The sequence below is a fragment of the Trachemys scripta genome, chromosome 8, assembly GCF_013100865.1.
Source record: "Trachemys scripta elegans isolate TJP31775 chromosome 8, CAS_Tse_1.0, whole genome shotgun sequence".
In the NCBI taxonomy this organism is placed as follows: domain Eukaryota; kingdom Metazoa; phylum Chordata; order Testudines; family Emydidae; genus Trachemys; species Trachemys scripta.
Window position 1 is genome coordinate 47,165,262 of NC_048305.1, and position 24,037 is coordinate 47,189,298.

At 45.3% G+C, this 24,037-nt stretch overlaps 1 protein-coding gene across 1 annotated transcript in view; it reads left to right on the forward strand.

Moving 5' to 3' along the window:
• Positions 1-335: 335 nt before the first annotated feature.
• LMX1A (LIM homeobox transcription factor 1 alpha) overlaps positions 336-24,037 on the forward strand; it is a 140,517-nt gene continuing 116,815 nt past the window's right edge. Inside the window, exons 1-2 of the mRNA XM_034779558.1 lie at positions 336-411; positions 2,614-2,800. Coding sequence (XP_034635449.1) covers positions 336-411; positions 2,614-2,800 — 263 coding nt within the window. The remainder of the gene's footprint in view (positions 412-2,613; positions 2,801-24,037) is intronic.

Consider the following 24,037-nt stretch of genomic DNA (forward strand, 5'->3'; position numbering starts at 1 on the left):
TTTCTGATTGCCCTGGGTCCCTCTCGGAGCGGTGGTAGAGATGGATCCTCGCCTCGCCTGCAAAGAGGGGATGGAGCTGAAGCGGGGTCCGCTGGGAGGGGACCAGTTGGGAAGATGCAGCCCTGGATCCCCGGAGGTGGGGGCCAAGGGAGTTCTTGCAACGAGCCAACCGGCCTAGGTCAAAATCTGATCGAGTAGCGACCCCCCTCCCCCCCCCTTCCCCTCTCCCCCCCGCCTTGTCAATTTCGGCCCCAGCCTGGCTCTGGGGTGCGTCTAAGCGCCGCGTGTCCATTGCTGTTTTGCAGCCGGGCTGACTCCCCTCCCAGTCCCTCACCATGTTAGACGGGTTGAAAATGGAAGAGAATTTGCAGAACGCGCTGGAGACTTCGGCCCCATTCTCCTCCTTGCTGGGTAAGTTGCAAAAAACTTCCCGTGCTGATCTCGCCCCAGGGTTGAGGGGGCCGGGAGGGGGGCCCCGCATCCCACCCGTTGGACAGGGAAAAGAAAAGGCTGCTGAGTCTTACGAGGGCGTGAGGCGCTGCGCAGCTCCCTTGCTGCCCCGGTAAGAGACCAGGGGTTCGGCTCGGTTTCGTGCGCTCTCTGGGGCAATGGTTGATTTCAAGCCCCTGGTGAAATCTGAAGCCCCTCCAGCCGCGCAGATCTAGCTTCCCCCTGAAATCTCGGTCCAGTCTAAAGCTGCGGTTAAATTGGGCCTTTTCTTCCCTGCCCTTCCCGCACTCCACTACCGAATGCATGTGTGAATGTGCCGCTGACGTTCTCAGAGCGAGAAGGCAAGAAATCGGATTTAGCCAGAGCCTCAGCAAAAGTTTGCACGATTTCACTCCGGTGGGCACGCGCCCTGGTTCCAGTGACCAAGAATAAACAGTCCAGTTAGGTGCATACATTACCTCCCCTCCCCCGAGTTTAGAACTAATTTCCCACCTGTGAGAAAGTTACAAATAAAATCAAGTGTAGAAGAACCAGGGATCGAAATCCGCAGCCTTTGTGCGTGGAGCAGGCGGATTCTGCTTTTTTCTTCACCCGGGATTGTCTTTTGTTTTTGTTAAACAGGCCTTGAAAAATCAAAATAAAAACTATTTGAAAATTGCCTTCCAGAATATTAGGCTAGGATTCAGGAAAACGGGCGATTTTTCATTGAATCGTTTGTTTTTTAATTGTCTTCCCCACTCTTAAAAGAAATGAAAAATATCCACCTAATTTGCGATGTTAGCGTTATAAAATTAATGGATTAAAAAAAAAGAATGAACCGCTTAGATCGCTCTCTCTTTCTTGCTTTGATTAGTAATAATAATAAACATAATAATTACAGTGTTGGAAATCTCAGATTGGTGCCGATAGCATTGTGGAATTTATTCCGATGGAATGTGTACAAATTTACCATCTCCGATATCATTCCTGTTATTTTATTCTATAGCGCGTTTCTCTATATTAGCTACACTAATTTTTGTTTCTAACTATAGATCTATAACACACAAATGTAGTGTGTGTATATATATAAAACATACATATATACTCACATATATACTGTGCACATATAAGATATACACACTACATATTTGTGAAATCTAAATCTATCTATCTAGATTAGTTTAAGAGGAAAATACCCATATTTTGAAGAATGTTTAGTCCTTGTAAGAAATACCTAATTCCAGAATAGATGACTTAAAACTAAATTCGTGTTCAAGGTTCACAGTTCAACTGTTGATAAAAAATCTTAAAATTCAAACGAGTGAAATTTCTTTTTTTAATTAGCTGAAGTGTTTTCTTTTTCGTCTTCATTTCACTTCTCTATTAGCACGAGGCACAACATTTCCCCTTTGATGATATCTGCTCCTAGTTTTTGTTGATTTATAAATTCTCTCCTTATCTCGTGAGTCAAACGGGTTCCTTTAGGATTATTTCGACCCCAAACATTTCATTCTTTCAATGCCACTTTTTAAAAAAATGTGTCACGGGGGAAAGGGGGGGGGTAGCTCCTAACCTGGGGGCGGGGGGCGCTTTCGTGAGCATAAACACGAATTTAAATAAGGAAGGTTAATTCTTTGAAAAACTAACCGCTTCCCATCGAGATGTTTATCTCCATAGTGGATTTCCTGTCGATCATCTTTTGCCATCTTTGGGAGATCAACTATTTTTGTTATTTTCCTACAAATTCGTTTAGGGAAAAAAATAACAAAATATTCTTGAGACTCGAGTCTGACTCGCACCCGCTCAGTTGCGGAGGGGACACACCAAACAGCGGGCAGTGTATTTTCTCGCCTGTGTGTCCCCCTTGCGTGGTGTCTAAGGCGCGTGTATGCAAATCCCACGGGTTTGTGTCAGGGCGGCCTGGGAATCCTTGCTCTGGTGAAATAAGTTCACCGGATCATTTCTCTGCCCGGAAAACATCCCCTTGCCGTTGTAATGATCGTTTTGGTTTGCTCAGGCCCCCCGCTCTTCCAAGAAGAGGCACAACAAGCCCAAGGAGCCTCTGGAAGTGGCTCGTGACTCATTGGAGACCCACAGCCTGGGGTCGTTGGGGAAGGGAGGCCGGGGGAAAGGGCCTCTTTGCTGCCCATGGTGCCACCCCTCTCTGGGTTTCTTTGGTCGCAGGCAGAGCCGTGAGCCCCAAGTCGGTGTGCGAGGGCTGCCAGAGGGTGATCTCGGACCGGTTTCTGCTGCGGCTCAATGACAGCTTGTGGCACGAGCAGTGCGTGCAGTGCGCCTCTTGCAAGGAGCCTCTGGAGACCACCTGCTTCTACCGAGACAAGAAGCTCTACTGCAAGCTCGACTATGAGAAGTAAGTTGAGCGCGATCAGATCGGCCGGCCAGCCCCCACCCCGGTCCTTTCAGAGCGCGATCTCTGCCCGGAGAAAGGCCTGTCCTGGAGGCCGCAGGTCCGGGTCTGATCCGCGGGGAGAAGCGATCTGAGAACGGAGCTGTGGGGCCGGGGGAGCGAGGGCCGTGCGTGGCAATCAGGTGCATCGCTTTGCTGGAGCGCAGCCACAGTGTGCCCGAGCCCCCGGCCAAACGCGCACTCCCGCATGCACGCGGCTACCGACGGGCTAAGGGCGATGGCCAGCAGCTGGCCAGGGCTGGCTTCGCTGCACGGGACTATTTCCCTCCGTCGCTTCTCACTCAGCCGCGCCCCTTGTGTCTGGGCTGCGGCTCTGTGTTCGGGACACTCTGGGGACGCAGCCGGACCCCCAGCGGGTGAGATTGTGTCTGTTTCCTGTTGTGTGGAGCCCACCGCCTTGCTAAGGCTAGAGGCCGGGGGGACAACTACAAGTGTTGCAAGGGCTGCAGTTTCAGAAGGGCCCTGTGCACTCGGGAGCCCATGGAAAGCTAACGGGATTCAGGTTCCTGAAAGGCCTCAAGTGGCCCCTGGAGCGGGTGGATTCTTCACGGGCACACAGGCTGTATTTGCCACACAGAACTCTGCACACACAGTATGTCCCAGCGGGATATCTGCTGGGTTGTTCCACACCACTTCCCCAAGCCCCTCTATGTAGCTTTAAAAATGGGGATTCCTGGTTTCTTTCATATGATCTCAAATGCACCCAAAGTATTTATCTAAGGAGCTTACCAGCCCCCCATCACTGCAGTGTCTGAGCACCTCCCAATCTTCCGTGTGTTCACCCTTTCACCCCATTGCACAGATGGGGGAACTGAGGCACCCAGAGATTAACGGCGAAATTCTGGTCCCATTGGGCTTAATGGCAAAACTCCCATTCACTTCAGTGAGGGCATGATTTCATTCTAGGTGACTTAGCCAAGCCCCCACAGGGAATCAAACCCGTATCTGCAGAGTCCCAGTCTTGGAAGTAACCCTGCAGGGCTGGAAAGGTGGGGAGAGGGGGCACCTTCTTGTTAAGACAGGGAGTGGGGCCTTGCTCCTGATGTCTTCACCCAGGCAGGACTAATCTTGACTCCAGCAGGAGTTGACTTGGGTGAGAACCACAGGATGTGTCCTTTAGTAGGTACTGGGGTGGAATGGGAGTCCCTCTTGTTGTATTTCCCATTCAAATCCTTCTGCAGTGCTAAAGGCAGGGCTGGGGGGAAGTTCGGAGAGCAAGGAGCTTTCTCCCCCAGCATAAGGGACGGAAGCAAGAGTGGCCCTGGAACTGCTACTTTCCCACAGACACAGCACCCCATGGGCCCACCCTCCCCTCCAGACTGCATCGCCCCAGGGACCTCTTGATGCCAGTTGGGCAGAGGGGATAGATGGGGGTTTACAGGGATTCCCTGAATCAGGTGTATGCATAATAATTCACCAAAGGGCAGCAAGTAAGTTCTCTGCTGAGAGCCAGTAGCTCACTGGTACCATAATCATTGTGTGATGTAGCTACAGATAATAGTTAAGAAGTTTTGTATCTACTCTGGAAATTATTCTCTTAAAAGCATTGACATTGAAAGCAGGTCAGCAGAGGTGACATTTCCCTCTCTCTCATTCCCTGGGTTTGGCTCCCTGTGGCTGCTAGGGAGGGCTTGTGATTCCCTGCACAACTCCTCCAGGCCTGCTTGCTGCCTTTTACTATGGGTGCTACCTACGTGGCAGAGCTGGACCCTCAGGATGGCCTGCTTCAAAGCCCGTTTAAAGCCAATGGAAAGAATCCTACTGCTTTAATGGGATTTTGGATCAGGCCCTTGGCAAACCAGGAAAATGGGCCCAGATCCTGCTGCCACTAAAGTCAGTAGCAGTTTTGCAGGTTTCTCAGTGTTTAATGCTGGGGCTCATTTTCCCAGGTTCTGCGAGTTGTTTAGTTTGTGTCTTTGCAGGGGTGTGCTGGTGGGAGGCCAGCCATTCGTCCCACATTAAGCCGGACAGTCCTCTTTTTTCCTATGGTTTTGTCCCCTGTGCCGTACCCTGGATGGGCAACACCAAAGAGCGCACCACTCTGCCCCAGGAGGTGTGACCGCATGTGAGGTCATGCCAGCGGCTCTTCAAAATCTCATCCTCCGGGTGGTAGGGCGGTGTCACATAGGTGAGGGTGGGCCCATGCCCTTCCCGGAAGTACCATAATGTCCAGTATGCTGGAGATGCATCAGTGGCCACCCAAGTTTGTGGGCCAGTGGGCTTGTTTAACAGGGCACTTCCCAGGAGTCAAATATTCAGACTTTTATGCATGAGAATACTACACATATTGACAAGCCCCATGATATTCATTCAGAAACGTTGGAAATGTATCTGATATATTAGAAAACTGAGTATACTGGCAAAGTTCTTCTCTTGCCATGTTAATAAGGAGAGTGTATTCTAGAGCAAATCTTATATTTCGCTAAAGCGACTTCTGTAACTTCCCTTTAAGGCCTGTGTAGAGGACATGAGTTTAATTACTGCAGCTATAAGTAAAGTTTGAAGCAGAATTTGTGAGAGTGGAAGCTTGGCGTTGTTTTCAAACGCTCAGGAAACAAGGAAAGAACTCTCTGAAGCTGAAATGAAAGGAAGAGGTTCAGCTAAAAAAATTAAAAACGGTTGTGGGTTTTTTTTGGTCTCATGCCTTGGTATGTGTGTGTCGTATTAATCCATTGGTAAAAATATAGCTGCAAGTTTTAGTACTTTGTGGGATTAAAAGCAATGTAATGTGTCCTCTTTTAAAAAAAAATTCAAAATGCGTCTTCAGAACATACTTCCTTGCTATTATGGTAGTGAAGGGAAAATATGATGAAATGTCACAATATAAACACCTGCCTAAGTTGCCGTACGCTTGGCTTTTGAGGTTGTGCCTTATATATGTCTGTTTTCATGGCTTCTGAATGTTTAGCTAGAAAAGGGGCCCAGTCCTGCTGCCTTTACTCATATGAATCTACCTTATTGAAATAAGATGTCACAGTGTAGTCACTGAGCCAGATTTGCAACTGGGGCACATTGCAAAATCTCTGTTGAAATGCACCGAGCAATGCTGATTTCCACCAAGTGGAGGGGATCTGGCTGACTGGGACTCTTTGCATGAGTAAGAACTACTTGGAAAAATGGTTCCAGCCCAGAGATAGATAGAGAGTTACATACTCAGAAATGTATACAAATGAAAAGCCAATTTATTGTGAATATACCACTTGATCTAATTATTAGATGGTTTCATTTTATTACTAACTTTTTACTAGAAATAAAAAAAAACAACTCTTTGACAGTATAATTATAAATTAAATTAATTGTTGCCTAAGTATTAAGGGCTCAGTCCTACACCATTGAAGTCAGTGGGAGTTTTGCCATTGAATTCTGTGGGAATAGGATCAGACCTTTAAGGAGATGAAAAATACAGAAGTTAAGGGAACACAGCAGAATGGAGACAGTATGAGTTACAATGGGTATGCAGATTGTTTTCATACAAGATAACCAGATCACGTTAATTAGTGTGACAGCATAGAGAAGAGGGGATGGGGGAAAAACTCTTTTAGTTTCTATACTCTTTCAGTTTCTTTTAGCTGTATTGAGATTTCCCACACTTGTATGCTTTTAATAACTATTTTCTAAACCTACTAATCTTCCTCTTATTCTGCTTATAGTTCGGTTTCTTCATGTGCCAGATTTAGTGACAATTGCTTAGAAGATATATTCTGGCTGAGATCCACATAGAGATGCACACAAACAGGCCCACAGTCTTGATATGTATTGTATTGGCATTATTAGCATGAAATTAATGTGGAGAAAGCAGTTAATATTGGAAATGTCTAATTATTCTAAACTAATCTATGATTCTGTAATGGTTAGTTATTATTGTAGGTGATTTATAAGTTAGTTCTGTTGGCTCAATTTCCAAAGGTAAGCTCCTAAATATTACATCCAAAATCTCACCCAGGGGTACTTAAATGAGAGTTTATGAATGTAAAATAGTTGTTTATTGGCCTAGACCTTCTTCCATACAAATCAATGGCAAAGCTCTCGTTGACTTCAGTGCCAGCAGGATTGGATCCCATGATGAAATCTTGGTCAGTTGAAGTCAATGGGAGGTTTGCCATTTAACTCAATGGGGCCAGTATTTCACCTATGTGTCTAGATGTTGATTTAAAACAAAATTATCCAGATAAGGGATTTGGACAAACTTTATGGTGGCTTTAAAAAACATTTTACCTAAGATAAATAGTTACATTTCCCCAGTATCTGCAGCATTTCTTTCTGCTTGCAATGGGATTAAGATTTTCATTCATAAAGAGTTTAGAAATGAGTATTAGATGTTCTAGTATGTATTTATGGATGGGTATAAGCACATCAGTAGAAAGCGTTACAGATGGTTCTAATAAGAGTAGGTTGGGGATTTTTCAACTAAATAATTTTCACCGAAAAACGCCAATTTGCGAAGAAGCCTCGGGTTCAGTGAAGCATCCGACTTGAAAAATGTTTGGTTTAAAATAAAGTTTCCGTTGCTTTGAGTCGAGGCGACTTTTCCAGATTGTGACTTTTCGGCCCAATTGAAGATGGGGAAAATTTTTCAAAATGTCCAAAATTGGCACAGGGCAGGAAAACCTTTTCTTCCCAGTCTGAGTTATGACCAACTGATTTATTGGCTCTATCATAATTGATTAACCATTTCATAAAACATCTATTAATCTTTTATTACCCCTTTATAAAGCTTTTATGAATGGCACTTTAACGTAAAACATGAAGGGGAATCCATTAACAATTGCAAATACTGAAGTTGCCTAAATCCAAATACTCACATAAGCACTAATCCTGCCATTCAGTACACAACACTAAGCCCTGGGTATCTTGATAGCAGAAACAGGGGAAATAATGAATGAATGACATTTAATACAGTAGTGCCTACCGACCAACCAATATAGGGACCTCATTGTGATAGGGCTCTAAAACAGTACTAGACACTTCCTGCCCTGAAGGGGCAGACTGACACAGGCTAGGGGGAAAGAGAACAAGCCGAGGGATGATGGGAAACATTATATTAGTTCCATGATTTTTATTTGTGGTAGTGTTTAGTTAGGAGGAGTTGAGCTGGGAATGCTCATCTTCCCCCAACTCTCCATGGCAGGGAATTGTGAAGCCATTAGAAGGCTGTGACTACAGCCCTGAGGCAATGTGAGGAGGAGGGGGGAGCCTTCCTTGGCTCGCTTCATAGCCTTCTGCATTAAGCAGAAGATACCATTTCCTTGGTGCAGAGGGGCTCAGTGAAGCCACTTTGCCTGTAATACCCACTGCACTGCCCCTAGGCAGGGCCCCAAGTATTGTCACCTCATGGTGCAACCAAACAAGCCAGTATTTAGATATTCTTACCCCCTCTTCATTTGGCATAGCGTTCTCTTACAAATGCCCTGAATCTCTCAGGAATTTGCAGAATTTATTTTAGTGCCCAAGGAAGATATTTGTGGTGTGTGTGTGTGTGTGTATTTGGCCTGGGTCACCTCTTTTTCTGTCCATGAACAGACCTCGATTTCCTCCACTTGACCAGGTCATTAGAAATTATTTGCCCACTGATTTCTCCGAATATTGCCGGGTCTACAGATGATTTGCAAGCCGTTCATTGCAATCCTTTGGATTGGACACAGAGGTCAGCTGGCATTGTTTCTGTTCCCTGAGTGGATGAGGGTGCATCTTGGAATCAGGTTTGCACAGTGCATACTTGTGATTTCAGGGTCAAAATTCACTTTCTGGGTGAAATTTGTCCATATGCATAGAGCCAGCCCCAGCTAATTAAGGTTCCATTTATAAACAGCAACTCTGAAGCCTTATTTTGTGAATTAGCAAGTCTTAAATGGTGCATGGCACTTGTGCTGGCCATCAGCACAGGCGTGAATTTCACCCAAAGATGATAATGTTCTGTGGAATGGGCCCTGACTTGGAATCCAGGGCCTGCGTCTGCTGAAGTCCAGGGTGTTTTTGCTTTAATGGGAGCAGAATCTGGCCTCAAGTTTTCATTGTTACTTTCGTGTGTTTGTGAATCAAGCCTAGACATTTCCCAGTGCGGGTGAAATTGATCATTACAGAGCAGTTGGGGTCAGACATTTTAGGAGCAGTGCGGAATATTGGTGTCGGTGTAACCAACTGCTGAGCATGTACTACCTGTCCTCCTTGTCAGGGCCGGCTCTACCATTTTTGCTGCCCCAAGCAAAAAAAACCCCAAAAAATGCTTGGACTGGTGCCACCCGAACTGCCGAAGCGCAAAAAAAAAAAGCTTCTCGGACTCTGCCGCCCCAAGAACGGACGGAATGCAGCCCCTTAGCATGTGCCGCCCCAGGCACGTGCTTCCTCCGCTGGTGCCTGGAGCCGGCCCTGCTCCTTGTACCCAAACCACAGAGCATAGGAGTCTGTTACAGCCTCCACCCAAGGGGGTTGGCTCTTTAGCTCAACTGTAGCAGCTCAGGTTTCAAGTCTGGATGTCCCTGCTTCAGTCCCCAGTGTGTTATTGGCCAAGATAGCAACCATGACACTATGATCACCAGCCGTTCACACCAAATCAAACTGTGCGCAGCTCAGTAAATCTCAAGAGATTTTGGAAAACCTTTCCTTGGGAAGAAATGACCTTTTTTAGAAAGGGAAGTAGGTTGAGAAAGTGAAGTCTGAATTTCTATATAGCCAACGATTGGCAAAATTATTTAAAGGCCTGATCCAAAGCCCATTGATATCAATGACATGTCTCCTGTTGACTTTGGATGAGGCCCTAAACTGGGGAGGGATGCCAGTTGCAACTGGGATGCATAGGTGCCATCTTTATGAGTTACTGAGGGATGCTCGAGCCCCTGCTCCACCCCAGGCCCCGCCCCCACTCCATCCCTTCCCCCAAGCCCCTGCCCCTGCTCTGCCCTGTTCTGCCCCCTCCCCAAAGCACACCCCACCCTCGCTTCTCCTCCTCCTCCTCCTCCCCCTCCCCCAGCATCTCCTGGATGCTGCTAAACAGCTGTTCCGTGGCGGGTGGGAGGTGCTGGGAGGGAGGGGGGGAGTTGATTTGTGGGGCTGCCAGTGGGTACTGAGCTCCCACTATTTTTTTTCCATGGGTGCTCCAGCTCCGGAGCACCCATGGGGTCGGCGCCTACGCTGGGAAGTTTTTGGGTATTAAAATCGGAGATGATAAACATTCTGGATTTCATCATTGCTGCGGAGTTTGGGTTGGTATTTTTATTTATTTTTGGGGTACAAACACATTACTCACAGATCAAAACTACATCTGTAGTTGCTCATATAAAGCTGCACTTGTGAAGCCAGTCACAGCCGTTTGCTTTGGCTTTTCGTTTTTATTTTTTTTGGCACCGCAGCTGGTAAAATAAAACAGAGGGGAAAAAATAACACTCAGAAAAATAAAAACCATACATTGACAAGCATGTTAGTTTCTTGTGGCTCAGGGGCTGAAAATCAGAGCCCTTGAAAGTTTAATGTGTATCTAGGCCCAGGCCAGAATTAAACAATAACTGAAAACATTTCTTTTTCAGAATCCGCCCTCTCCCCCCAAATTTAATGAGCTGGGACATTGTTTGAGACCCTCCCTTTTTAAATGTAAACAGACTTTACAAGGTAAAAACATGAACATGATTTTATGTGGCAACATTAAAACAGCACACAATGGTATTTATAGTGTGAGAAAATGACCTAGGAGAAAGGATAGGAAACCAAGCAATTGTGGGGCAGATTTTCCATTGACTTTCGGTGGGATTTGTGCTCCTAAATCCCCTAGTGAAATATTTATATTCTCCTTAATGAAAGGAAATGTTTCTTCTTATTTAGTCTCCAGCTAGCTTAGGTGTTTTTTTTTTTCTCACCTGCAAGGAACGGAAGCTCTGAAGAAAAAAGCCACCAGCCCCTTGATTTTTCTCCATGATATCACTCTGGTTTGCATTTTAATACTAGTGTAAAGCAGAGCTGGGAGTGCCAAGTTGCCTCCTCCAAAGGGACAGCGTGAAGTGCATGCTGCTCTGACACACCACGGCTTGTGGGAAGGGACTGTTCTTCCCAAAGCACAATCCCTCCTGCAGCTCCCCATGGGCCACCGCAGGTTGGTGGCTTAATTCAACAAACTGGGCCTTATCCTTCTTGGGCTTCCTTTTCTGCATCTGTGCAATTGGGTTAATAATCCCGCCCCTCTTTGTAGGGGTTCTGTTAAGAATAATATGCCGGATCCTCTGGTTCAATGATTTACCCCAGCTAGGGATCTGGCCTAAAGTTTATAAAGCTCTAAGCATTATTACTGTTGTCATTTTTTTCTGGGTACTAAGTAAAATAGAAGATACTTCTCCAAAGGAACTCTATTCACAACTATTGCAGAGTACATTGTTGGGTTGCCAACTCTCATAGCATAATCTCTAGTCTCCCAATATTACGTGTTTTATTTGAAGCGTCAGCTCCTGGAGTCATGTGATTGTGCAAGCATCTCAGCTTTCTTTCTTTTTTTTTAAAGTAAGTTTATAGCCTCCTGGTTGCAGAGAAAAGCTCAAAGCAGTGACATGAGTGGTCCTAAAGGCTCAGAAGCCGGACGACAAATACGAACCTCAAGTATTTGGCTTAAAAATCCTGGGATTTTAAAAAAACAAACAACTCATGATGTCAGGGGATCTGACTTGTGATTTTTGAACACTTGGGGTTGGCAATACATAGTGAGAGATTTAAGAAGCTCAATCTATTTAGTTTATCCAAGAGAAGCTTAAGAGGTGACTTGATTGTGGTCTGAAGGTACCTATAGAAGGAGAGATTTCTGGAAGTAGATGGTTCTTTAATTTAGCAGAAAAAGACATAACAAGATCCAGTGTCTGAAAGCTGAAGCTAGACAAATTCAGACTAGAAATAAGGTGTACATTTTTAACAGTGAGGGTATTTAACCATGGAACAATCTACCTAAGGGTGTGGTGGATACTACATCACTTGAAGTCTTCAAATCAAGAGGGGCTATCTTTCTAAAATACATACTGTAGCTCAAACAGAAGTTATGGGCTTGATGCAGAAATGACTGGGTGACGTTTTAGACCTGGGTTATGCAGGAGGTCAGACTAGATGATCACAATGGTCCCTTCTGGCCTTAACGTCTATGATGCTCTGAATAAATTAAATGAGAATCGGAGGCTGCTATTGCAGTGGATGAGAGGGGAAGTGGTTTAACCCATCCTCACTACTTATCTCATTTGTTACATTACAGAGTAGCAGCCTTGCTGTGTATAATCAACAAACCTAATTGCACAATTAGCTGCAAATCACATAACTGCTCCCTCAGCCTACAACCTTTAGGAAAGGGATTCCACTAATACCTTCCAAAAATGTAATTATCAAGCACAGTAACACCAGTATTAAACAATTAGTTCACAATGACATTTCTTGTCAGGAACTTTATCTCAGCATAAAGGGAAAGGAGAATTTGGAGTCTCAGCATGAGCTAATGATGCACTTCAGGTTTTTTAAGGATGAAATCCTCATAGACTCATAGACTCATAGACATTAAGGTCAGAAGGGACCATTATGATCATCTGGTCTGACCCCCTGCATGCCGCAGGCCGCAAGACCCTTCCCTGTACTCTACCGTTGAAGTCCCCAGTCCTGTGTTTTAGTGACTTCAATCGGCTGAGACCCTCCTGCTAGTGATCCCTGCCCCATGCTGCGGAGGAAGGCGAAAAACCTCCAGAGGCTCGGCCAATCTACCCTGGAGGAAAATTCCTTCCCGACCCCAAATATGGCGATCAGTAATACCCCGAGCATATAGGCAAGAGTCTCTAGCCTGACCCTTGTTGGCCATTATGTTGTTCATGTACCATTGCTTGGTTTTCCTTGACTACTATGTTTTATCATTAAACCATTCCCTCCATAAACTTATCCAACTTAATCTTAAAACCAGACAGGTCCGTCGCCCCCACCGTTTCCCTCGGAAGGCCGTTCCAATATTTCACCCCTCTGATGGTCAGAAACCTTCGTCTAATTTCTAGCCTAAACTTCCCCCCGGCCAGTTTGTATCCATTCGTTCTCGTGTCCACATTAGTACTAAACTGGAATAATTCCTCTCCCTCCCTTGTATTAACCCCTCTGATATATTTAAAGATAGCAATCATATCCCCCCTCAGCCTTCGCTTTGTCAGACTAAACAACCCAAGCTCCTCTAATCTCTTTTCATACGACAGGTTTTCCATTCCTCTGATCATCTTAGTCGCCCTTCTCTGCACCCGTTCCAGTTTGAGTTCATCTTTTTTAAACATTGGAGACCAGAACTGCACACAGTACTCCAAATGAGGTCTCACCAGTGCCTTATACAACGGAAGCAGGACCTCCCTATCTCTACTAGATATACCTCGCCTAATACATCCCAAGACCGCATTGGCTTTTTTCACCGCCACGTCACATTGCCGACTCATAGTCATCCTGCGGTCCACAAGGACCCCTAGGTCCTTCTCCTCTTCCGTTACTTCTAACCAATGCGTCCCCATCTTGTAACTAAAATTGTTATTATTCGTCCCCAAGTGCATAACCTTACACTTTTTACTATTAAATTTCATCCTATTTCTAATACTCCAATTCACAAGCTCATTCAAGTCTCCCTGCAGAGTATCCCTATCCTCCTCCGAGTTTGCAACTCCTCCCACCTTCGTATCATCCGCAAACTTTATCAGCCCACTCTTGCAATCTGTCCCGAGGTCAGTTATAAATAGATTAAATAAGATGGGTCCCAAAACCGAACCTTGAGGCACTCCACTAGTAACCTCCCTCCAACCCGACAATTCACCCTTTAATACGACCCGCTGCATTCTCCCCATTAACCAATTCCCTATCCACCTCTGGATTTTCATATCGATCCCCATGTTTTTCATTTTAACCAATAGTTCCTCATGGGGTACTGTATCAAACGCTTTACTGAAATCCAGGTAAATTAGGTCCACCGCATTTCCCTTATCTAATAAGTCCGTTACTTTCTCAAAGAAGGAGATCAGATTCGTTTGGCACGATCTGCCCTTCGTAAAACCATGCTGTAATTTATCGCATTTGCCATTAACCTCAAGGTCCTCAACTAGTTTCTCTTTCAGAATCTTCTCCAGCACCTTGCACACTACTGATGTTAAACTAACAGGCCTATAGTTACCCGGGTCACTTTTTTTCCCTTTCTTGAAAATAGGAACCACATTGGCTATTCTCCAGTCTAACGGGACTACCCCCGAGTTTACAGATTCATTAAATATAGTCGCTAATGGGCCTGCTATTTCCCGCGCCAATTCCTTCAATATTCTCGGATGAAGATCGTCCGGTCCACCCGACTTAGTCCCATTAAGGCGTTCTAGTTTTGTTTCTACCTCGGATGCGGTAATCCCCCATCCCGTATGCCCCTCTGTAACGGTGCTAGTATCCCTAATACCTTCATTGGCCTCATTAAACACCGATGCAAAATATTCATTGAGATATTGCGCCATGCCTAGATTATCTTTAATCTCCTCTCCGGCTATAGTCTTCAGCGGTCCCACTTCTTCTTTCTTTGCTTTCTTCCTATTTATATGGCTGTAAAACCTCTTACTATTACTTTTAATTCCCCTCGCTAAGTCCAACTCTTCCCGGCCTTTGGCCTTTCTCACTCTATCTCTACATTCTCTGACTTCGCTAAGGTAAGTTTCCTTACTGATCCCTCCCCTCTTCCACTCTTTGTACGCTTTCTGTTTTTTCCTAATCGCCCCTTTCAGCCGGTCGCTCATCCAGCTCGGTCTAAGTCTCTTGCTTAGTAATCTTTTTCCCTTTTTGGGGATACAGGCCTCTGACAGCTCTTGCATCTTTAACTTAAAGTAATCCCAGGCTTCTTCTGCCTTTAGGTCCCTTAATACGTTTGCCCAATCCACTTCCCTTACCAGTCCCCTTAATTTGTTAAAATTGGCCTTTTTAAAATTATAAACCCTGATGCCATTGAAATCAAGGGGGGGTTGCCATTGACGTCAGTGGAATCGGGATTTCACCTTAGCATTTTGTCTGGTGGTTCTGTTGTTCACATTCTGATGTTTAGGGTTGGCATGTGCCGAAAGCCTGGAGCCGCATCTGAGATCCAAGTTCACAGTTTAGAGATTTCTTTATAATGGCCCCAGCTTGATCACTCTGAACCTATTTCAGTCACACAAGTTATGGGTTTGATGCAGAAATTACCAAGGTATGTTCTTTGGTTTGTATCCGGCAGGTCATGTGAGATGATCATAATGGTCATGGGAATCTATAAGCAGACTAAGACCTGGGTTTCTACCCTCCAAGTTTAGGAGTGTTTTGGTCCAGGATTCTGATTCTGCTCATTATAGATATTCTCCATTGCCCTGCAGCTGTGCAGAATGAGGGCACAATGGATTCAGGGATGCAACTGGTGTTTTCCTAAGGAGGGGGCCCAGAGATCTCCCTCCCCTGTCCTGCATCCAGCCCTAAGTTGTCCCTATGTACTCAGCCCTGAGCTCTCCCCCTGCTGCTCCTCCATACCAGGCCTGAGCTCTCCACACTGCCTCTGCACCCAGCCTCACGCTGTCCTCCGTGTGACCCAATCTACACCCACTCTTCTCCTTCTGCCCCACACCGAACTCTGAGCTCTCCCCCTGCACCCAGCCCTGTGGCCTCCCCGCCCCACACCTAGCCCCAAGCTCATACCCAATGAGGCAGTCAGGCTAAAGAGCACCATCCGCACCAGGGGTCAGGCAGTTCTGAGAGCCCTAGACCCCCTCCTCCTTCTGCGTCCCTGCTTCCCCAGGCAGCACCAAAAGCCTGGATCCAGTTCTCCACCCTTCTGGGGCCTGGGGGTTCCAGACACCTGCTTCACTTCTCCCTGGGGGTGGGGAGCTCGTACCCATGGGCACTGGAAGGATTACAAAAGTGTGGGAGGAGGCAAGCTGGTGTGTGGAGTTGCAATGCCGCTCAATTTTCCATCTGTGCTCAGGGGTCAAGGGGTGGGTGGTCTGGGCCCCTTTCCCCCTCCTCCAATTATGCCCGCCAACTAATATATTTTGTCTAGCGCCCAAAGCCTCTTGCATGGGGCAAAGGGGGAGTGTGACGGGTTGGATCACAGAAACCCCCTTGGGAGCTGCCACCCGATGTGCAAAGACTANTGTGACGGGTTGGATCACAGAAACCCCCTTGGGAGCTGCCACCCGATGTGCAAAGACTACCCCTGCTTCTGTTTTCCCTGCCAGCTCAGGACTCCAGCACCCTGTCTTGCTGAGCCAGACACTCCTGTTTGGCTCCACACACAGATCCAGGGTTTGAATCTCCTGTCCCAAAGCTGCAAGTTTACCTGAAAACAGCTCGCAGTAGCGTGCTTGTCTTTAGCACTCAGATGCCCAACTCCCAATGGGGTTTAAACCCAGATAAATTTGTTTTACCCTGTATAAAGCTTATGCAGGGCAAACTCATAAATTGTTCGCCCTCTATAACACTGATAGAGAGATATGCACAGTTGTTTGCTCCCCCAGGTATTAATACATACTCTGAGTAAATTACTAAATAAAAAGTGATTTTATTAAATACAGACAGTAGGATTTAAGTGGTTCAAAGTAGTAACAGACAGAACAAAGTAAGTCACCAAGCAAAATAAAATAAAATGCGCAAATCTATGCCTAATCAAACTAAATACAGATAATCTCACCCTCAAAGAGGCTTCAGTAAGTTTTTCTCAGACTGGACATCTTCCAGGCCTGGGCACAATCCTTTCCCCTGGTACAGCTCTTGTTGCAGCTCAGGTGGTAGCTAGGGAATTTTTCATGATGGCTCCTCTCACTCTCTCTTCTCTTCCCCCCTTTATATATTTTTTGCATAAGGCGGGAACTCTTTGTCTCTCTGGGTTTCCACCCCCACCTCACTGGAAAAGCACCAAGTTAAAGATGGATTCCAGTTCAGGTGACATGATCACATGTCACTGCAAGACTTCATTACTTACTTGCCAGCACACACATATACAGGAAAACTTACAGGTAAATACAGCCATTTGCAAACAATGGAAGTCATCAAAATTTTAAACCATCATTAATGGTCCACACTTTACACAATTACAATAGGCCCTTAAAGTTACATTTTATATTTTTAGTTTTAGATACAAGAGTGGTACATTTATACAAATCAAATAATTACATTTAGTAGATTATAAGCTTTAAAATGATACCTTACAAAAAACCTTTTGCATGAGGCATATTCCAGTTACTTACATTTACTTATTACCGTATTTTCTCTAAAACTATTTCAGTTACATTATATTAACTTATCAAGTTTTTTATAAAACCATATAGACTGCACAACGTCACAGGGAGCATTTAGAAATTTCTGTTTGAACCATCTGCTTGGTTGTTAAAAGAGGGGACGGCCTCTGAGAAAGCAGAGTTTCACCCCCATTTGTAGGGCAGGTAAGGGTTTATCTGACTGGGTTTCAATTATCCTTCCTCCTGGAATAAAACCTTGCTGACTGTTTTCAGCAGAACCCGGGGTCCCGCTACACCAGCTCACAGTCATTTCTTTCAGTGTGAAAATTTAACAATGAAACAAACCAGCTAAATGTCTTTAAAATACCGGGCCATTAAAAAACAATGCATGTGCATTGCCATTATTCTTAAGGAGAGGTTATTAAATTAATGAGTGCTAATTATGGGAGGGTTTCATGCTGTTTTAGTTTATGGAGAGCATACTCTGGCAACCGTATGTCTGTGGGGTCTTTTCCACATGAATGGGAGTGAATAAAATGGGAAGTTGGATGGTAAAATCAGAGGCCTAGATCCTAAAAGGTATTTAGGTGCCTCAGTCGTGGGAGTTAAGTGCCTAAATACCTTTGAGGATCTGAGCCCCAGCTCCCTGAGGCGTTAGACATCCATGCAATGCAATTCTGAGGCCCAGCCCAGAGAAAGGGGGGGGGGGAGCAAAGATATGCTAATGTGGGGCAACACTAGGAGGGGTGACTCTATCTTGGAGTCCCTTGGCATGTGCACCTGCGGCTGCACCCCTTTATTGGGTTCATGTAGCCCCCCCAAAGGTTGTGCAGCTGCCGGGGTGACCTTTGATGCCATTTATTTCATTGGCTAGCTTGCATGCCTATAGATAACTTGCATGTGATCCCAGCCATTCCTTTGCAAAGCCCCGTGTGGATGTAGCACTGGCCAGAGGCATGGGGCTGAGGTTGGATTTCGCTCATGAGGTCCCAGCGAGTGGTGGGAGCCAGAGTGAGGGGGCAGGACCTTGTCCCTTTCTCCCCTCAGAAGAGGAGTGCCCAGTGGGTAGCCAAAGGCTTGTGTGGGGTGGCCAGGGCCCACAGAGGGTGTGCGGCTTCTGGGCAGGAGGGAACTGGAGTGCTGCTATAGGTTGGCATGAGCCCCATGAACTCACCTTCCCTCTGTCTGCCCCTGTTCCCAGCCTGTTCACCCTTTCCCACCAGTAGCTCCTATCACCCCTTCCCCCAGCATTTCCTCTGTGTCCCCCACTTTCTCCTCCAATGATTTCTGTCCCCCATTTTCCATCCTCACCAATCGCTCCTCATTCCATCCCCTTTCCTCCTAATGGCTGGCATCCCCCCTTATTTCCCTTCATATCTCTTTATTCCCCCCACCCCAGCCCCTGATCCCCCCTCTCCATTCAGTATACTCCCACTGTGCCCCAGGCCTGCCCTGGCCAGCATCACAGTTCTGACCGCTCCTTATGCCCTTCTGGAGCATCACGTGTCTCTGGCGTGGGTGAGCCTGGAACATTCCCTGCATCTCCTGAGCTCAGAGACTGCAGTTCTTCCAGGTTCTTAGGCAGCGGGAGGTCCAGTGCAACCTTTCCCAGGTGTACTGTCAGGCAGAATTTGGCCCTGAATAAGGAAGAATGCAAAAGGGAGGCCAGGTAATTCTATACTCTGCTAGTCTGTCTCACCTGCTTTTCTTGTTTGCATTACGGGGCAAATTCAGCTCTCAGAGTGAATCCGGATCCAGATTGTCACCTGTGTAGCTAAGAGCTGAATCTGGCCCTGAGCCTGCCAAGAGAGCATTGATGGATTCGACAGTTGTTGTACCAGTTGAGGTACTGGGAATGGTATCTTTAAGTGGTTTAGCTTTGCAGATAGGAATTCTGGGGGAGGGCCATGGCGGAAACCCACGTTCTGTTACAAAGGGGCAGCTGGAATTGGGACATGCCAGATCAAGAGGGTGTCTCTCAAGTGTGTTGGGCCTGGAGTGATTGCTGGACCCAACACAAGCCCAGCCATTGTGTTGGGACAGGCCAGGGTTTGATGTGGCTGCTGTCAGGGCTCCTCTTACTAGCCAACCATAATGTGACGACAAGTAAAAATACAAGGAGTGCTGCTTGCCGTTCCTAGCCTGTAACTCGAACCACGCGAAATGGCTCCTCTCATCTAGTGTTCTACTTTAAGTAGCCTATTTTAGAAGGGGAGCAAATAATAGACTTGGATTGTTGCCCCTTCACCGTGCCCTTTAATTAGATTTATGCCTGACAATTATCATTTCATATAAAGGGCTGGGAGTGATGGATACTTGGCAGCCTTAGCACTGGGCATCCTTGCCTGCAAATAAGACAGATAAATACATCATCTGTCCTTCATTGCCCGGGACATACCTCATCTTGGATTCTTCTTCCTCCAGTCCTCAGAGACCTGCTTTCACCTCCTTTTTATCACTGTAGAATTATGGACATGCGATAGGCTGAATTGTGAAACTAAGCTGACAGGGATTGTTATCAGTGCTGGTAAAGTGAGTCCAACATTGATTTAAGCTTCTTGTGCTACTAGCTTTCAACTGCTTCTTATTCTGGGACTGGTTTTTTATTGTTGTATCCCAACAATTCACCCCCTTGTTGGGTTTGGGATAGGTTAGAGCTGGTTCAAAAAAATCAAATGGTGACAATATTTTTTTCATTGAAATTTCAGTGAAGAAACTAAATGGAAACCAAAATTGTAGGGAAAGTTTTAATGAACGTTTCAATTTTCAATCAGCTGTAATCATAGCATTTACTTGTGATATTGACTATCTATCATCTATCTTCTAGCTAATCTGCTCTTCACCCACTTTTAGGTTCTACTGGGATATGTGAATTTTTTAAATAGTATTTTAACATAACATCAAGCTTTCAGTTGTGATGTGAAATGCTTTATCAAAATTATGAGCTTTGCAGCATGTTCTAAAAGTAGCCAGACTCCAGATTACTCTGATCTCCTCTTGTAGCTCCCTCTACAGCCAGACCCTTTCAACTGATCAACACTTTATTTTTGGCTCTCCTATACTCTCCCTGGGCTTTGTAAGCGGCATTATCTCAGAGGAGCTCAGCTGTCACGTTAGGTCATAGATGGAGATGTAGTTGCTGATGCAGAGGTGTCCTGACCCCACTGGTGGCCATGGAAAGTGGGATCAAGTCCTTGAATTGGACCCAGAGACAGAGAAGCAATCAGAACACAGGGATGACGTACTTATGGCCGCTTATCCTGACCCAGAGGAAGCCTCCACCTTGCTTCCAAGTTCAGCTTCAGACACTGTGGATTACAGTAAACTAGTAAGGAGGTGATGAATGTGGCCAGAGTTTCATCCAAGAGGAAGGAGTGAAGTCTCCTATACAATGAAGACAGAAGATGGCATTTCTTAATGTTGTTGCTACCTGGTCATTCCAGAGTGTTGGACCCCAAGCCTTCATAGAATCATAGTAATGTAGGGTTGGAAGCATCATCTAGATCAACCCCCTGTGCTGAGGCAGTGGCATAGCACTGTGGTGAAATGGGGCCGATGTCTTTGTTGGGAGTGAGGGTCAGTGTCCTGGCTAATGCTACAAAGCATCTTCCCCTTCTGGCTAGTATCACTTGTGAAGTCTGAGACAGCTTCACAGTTATGGGCATTGGGCCATCTGTGCGGTGTCATTGGCCATGTGGGCAGAAGATGTCACCCAATTGGAGCAGAGTCCACTGGTCTTGCAGCCTCTCCAGGTGATCTCATATAGATATTGAAGAGGAGGAGGGGGACAGGTTAGATCCCTCTGGGGCTCCACAGTTGAGGGCTTCCGAGGAAGGGAACAAAGCCAAATAGAAGAGGAACAGAAATTAACAGGAGAGATGCAACGTCATTGCTGTGTCATGAGAAGAATGCTGGGTATTTTTCTCTTGAAAAACCTCCTTGAAATTTCCCGCACTCCCTTATTCTGTGACAATGATACTGCTTCTGGATGCAGAGCTACACAGCCTTATCTAGGGAGACTGTTGACATACCGGCCCTTTTTATTTACTGCCGGCCAGATTTTGCCACCCTTACACTGACTAGCGCCTTATTCTCCAAGTAATTCCATGGCAACTAGTGCGGTTACTAGCAGAGTAAGGTACAATTCCTTGTGAATCAGGATGGCAGAATCGGGCTCTGAATAAATAAGAATTAATTAGAGCTAAAATTAGAAGATGCATATTTATTTGAAAGTGGAGCTGGTTGGAAAATTTCCAGTGAAATGGTTTCCAATCTTTTTGAAACAGAACATTTTGATTTTCTGTTCTGAAAGGACTTGTGATTACAATTTTTAAAATTTTATATGGTATACTATAAAAATAAAAAAGACACAATGAGAATGAAATGTTTCGATTTCATGCCACAACTTTTTTTAGTTACATTTTATGGGAAATTTCATTTTTTGTTTTGTTTTGTTTTTTACTTCCTTTTTGGAACAGATTTTTTTGGTATTTCCAACCAAATGAAAATTCTGGTTCTCGCCTAGCTCTATTTGAAAGTATAAACTATAGTTGTCCTTTTTTAATGGCTGACACTACAAAACTGCAAGCAAATTGATAAATATCCTATGGACAAAACAAGCCAGCCTTCTCCCTAATACATGGCACCACAGTTCTATCCTCCTAAGAGACATTTAAAACCAGACTGAACAATTAACTACAAAAGGCAGAGGACAATCTGACTCCCAGTAAATGGACCAGAGGCCCAGTCTTTCAAGAGCTCCTGAAGTCAATGTGTTTCATTCCACAGGGTTACTAAGATCATCAAACCCTAATTGATCTACAAGGGCTTTTCCATCTCTGACTTTCCTGATTCTCTGAAAGCACAGGTTAGTTACCAGCCAAATCCTGCAGTTCTGAATCAGGCTTGATGGCCCAGATTCTCAAAGATATATAGGCTCTGAAATGCCACAGACATCGTTTAGGAGCCGAAATACCTTTGCAGATCTGGGCCAAGGTCAACAGGAGTTTGGAGGGTGTTAGGACTTCAGGATTTGTCCCAGTATCACTAACAATTGCTGCATTGTTTTTCACTATCATTTGGTTCTTCCATGGGCTCTCTCATCATCTGTCCTATTCAGAATCGCTTGATTAATTAAGGGCTAGATTTTTCAATGTGCTGAGACCCGTCAGCGCTCATTGAAGAGTTTGCAGAGTTGGAACCTACTTTCTTTAGCTAGTGTTTGACTAATACAACACTACTTGTCTACGTAGATCAAAATAAAGGGGATGGAGTCATGTTATGTCTTATACAAGTGATTCCTTTCCTGATTTTTTTTTTTGATAAAATTTTTTTGATCAAAAAATCAAAGGGGGCCTTAGTAATCAGTGATGAATAAAAAGTATTCTCTTTCCTTGTGGATCAGAAAAAAATCTAGGATTCAAGGCAACTGGTGGTTCAATTCCTGGCTCTGTTGGCACAGATTTTGAGTGACCTTGGGCAAGTTCTTTAACCCCTTCTGTGACTCAGTTTCTCCAACAGTACCATGGAGTTAATATCCCCAAAGGGGTGTTTGAAGGGTTCATTCAGGAAGGACTATATTTTTTGTTCTGTGTTTGTACAGCACCTAGCACAATGGGATTCTGGTACAGCAATACCAGTAATAAATAATAATACTTCACTATGGTTTGAAAGTGTGCCTTGAGCACCACAGATGGAAGGTGCTATATAAGTGCACCCCTATTATTTCCAAATCCCTCTTTTTGCAAAGTGACCTAGTTTTAATATGGACAGAAATATTTCACCCCCACCCAAAATTGCCAATTAACCCTTGTCTAACTCACCACTCTGCTCCACCTGAATTTTTAGCCCACCCCCATTTTCATAGACTCCTCCTGGCTTTATCTGGAGCTGCTTTTCCCTGCGATCCCGGGTTCTCCTCTAAAACTATTAGGAAAGCCGCATCCGCCCCAGATCTGAGTTTTATTCTCAATGTTGTTGCCATGAGATGGTTTGCAGCCAGAGAGGACTGGCTCTGTACAGCAGGGACAGCCACAATGCTAACTTATTTAGTGCTCTGACCTCTCAAGATGCAATGAGCTGAGCGGCAAGGCATTTGTGTGAGTCAGTTTAGTGTCTCTGCTCCTCTCCAGGGCATAAATACCTAGAGGAGCGTAGCATGTTTGCTGGGTATTCCTCAGACAGTAATTGTACTCTCTGAGCCCATCAGGGCTGCATGTATTGATTCTTCACAGCTGTCTCCCTGTCGCTGCTGTCTATACATTGTCTCCTTCTCTCCTCCCCTCCTGGGCTTCATTTCCTAATGCCGCTCTTAGGGAGATCTTTCTGTCGTTGACAGCGGAACAAATCCCTTTTAACACAACCATCACTCCTTTCTCCATTGTCCTCCCCCCTTCTCCTTCACCCCCACTGACACCGTGCAAATCTCCCAGTTGCGAATCTATTCCTCCAGAATGATTATAGCTCTGAGTCACGACGGGATGATGTGCCAGGGGCAGAACTCAATGAAAGAAAGAAACTTCCCCCCACCTGAAGAAAGCAAAGTGCGAACTAAACACAGTGATGAGCATCTTATCCAGGAGGTCATGGAGAAAAGTTTCATTGAATACCATTGTAATTGTAGTCTGTCTCGCTGGCGCATGTCCCTTTACCTCATTTTTATAACGTGGGGCTATTTGAATAAATCTGGAATTTTGTTTCTCAAGGGAACCTTCCTCATCCAGCTGAATTCAGAGATGCAAATTATGAGTTTATTTACACTTCGTGAAATCTCGTCAAAGCCAACTGGGTTGCACCGGGAGAATTAGGCCTCGAATCTCCTGTTTGCAACAATGGCTCATTTGAAATGTTTGTAATGAAAAGCTTTTTTGGTAGGAAAAATGGCCCTTTTTTCAAATACAGTTTTTCACAAATCAAAGCTGTCAAATTTTTTTCTCCAAAAAAAAAAAAAATGTGGTGACATTTTTTAATTGATGTTTCTATC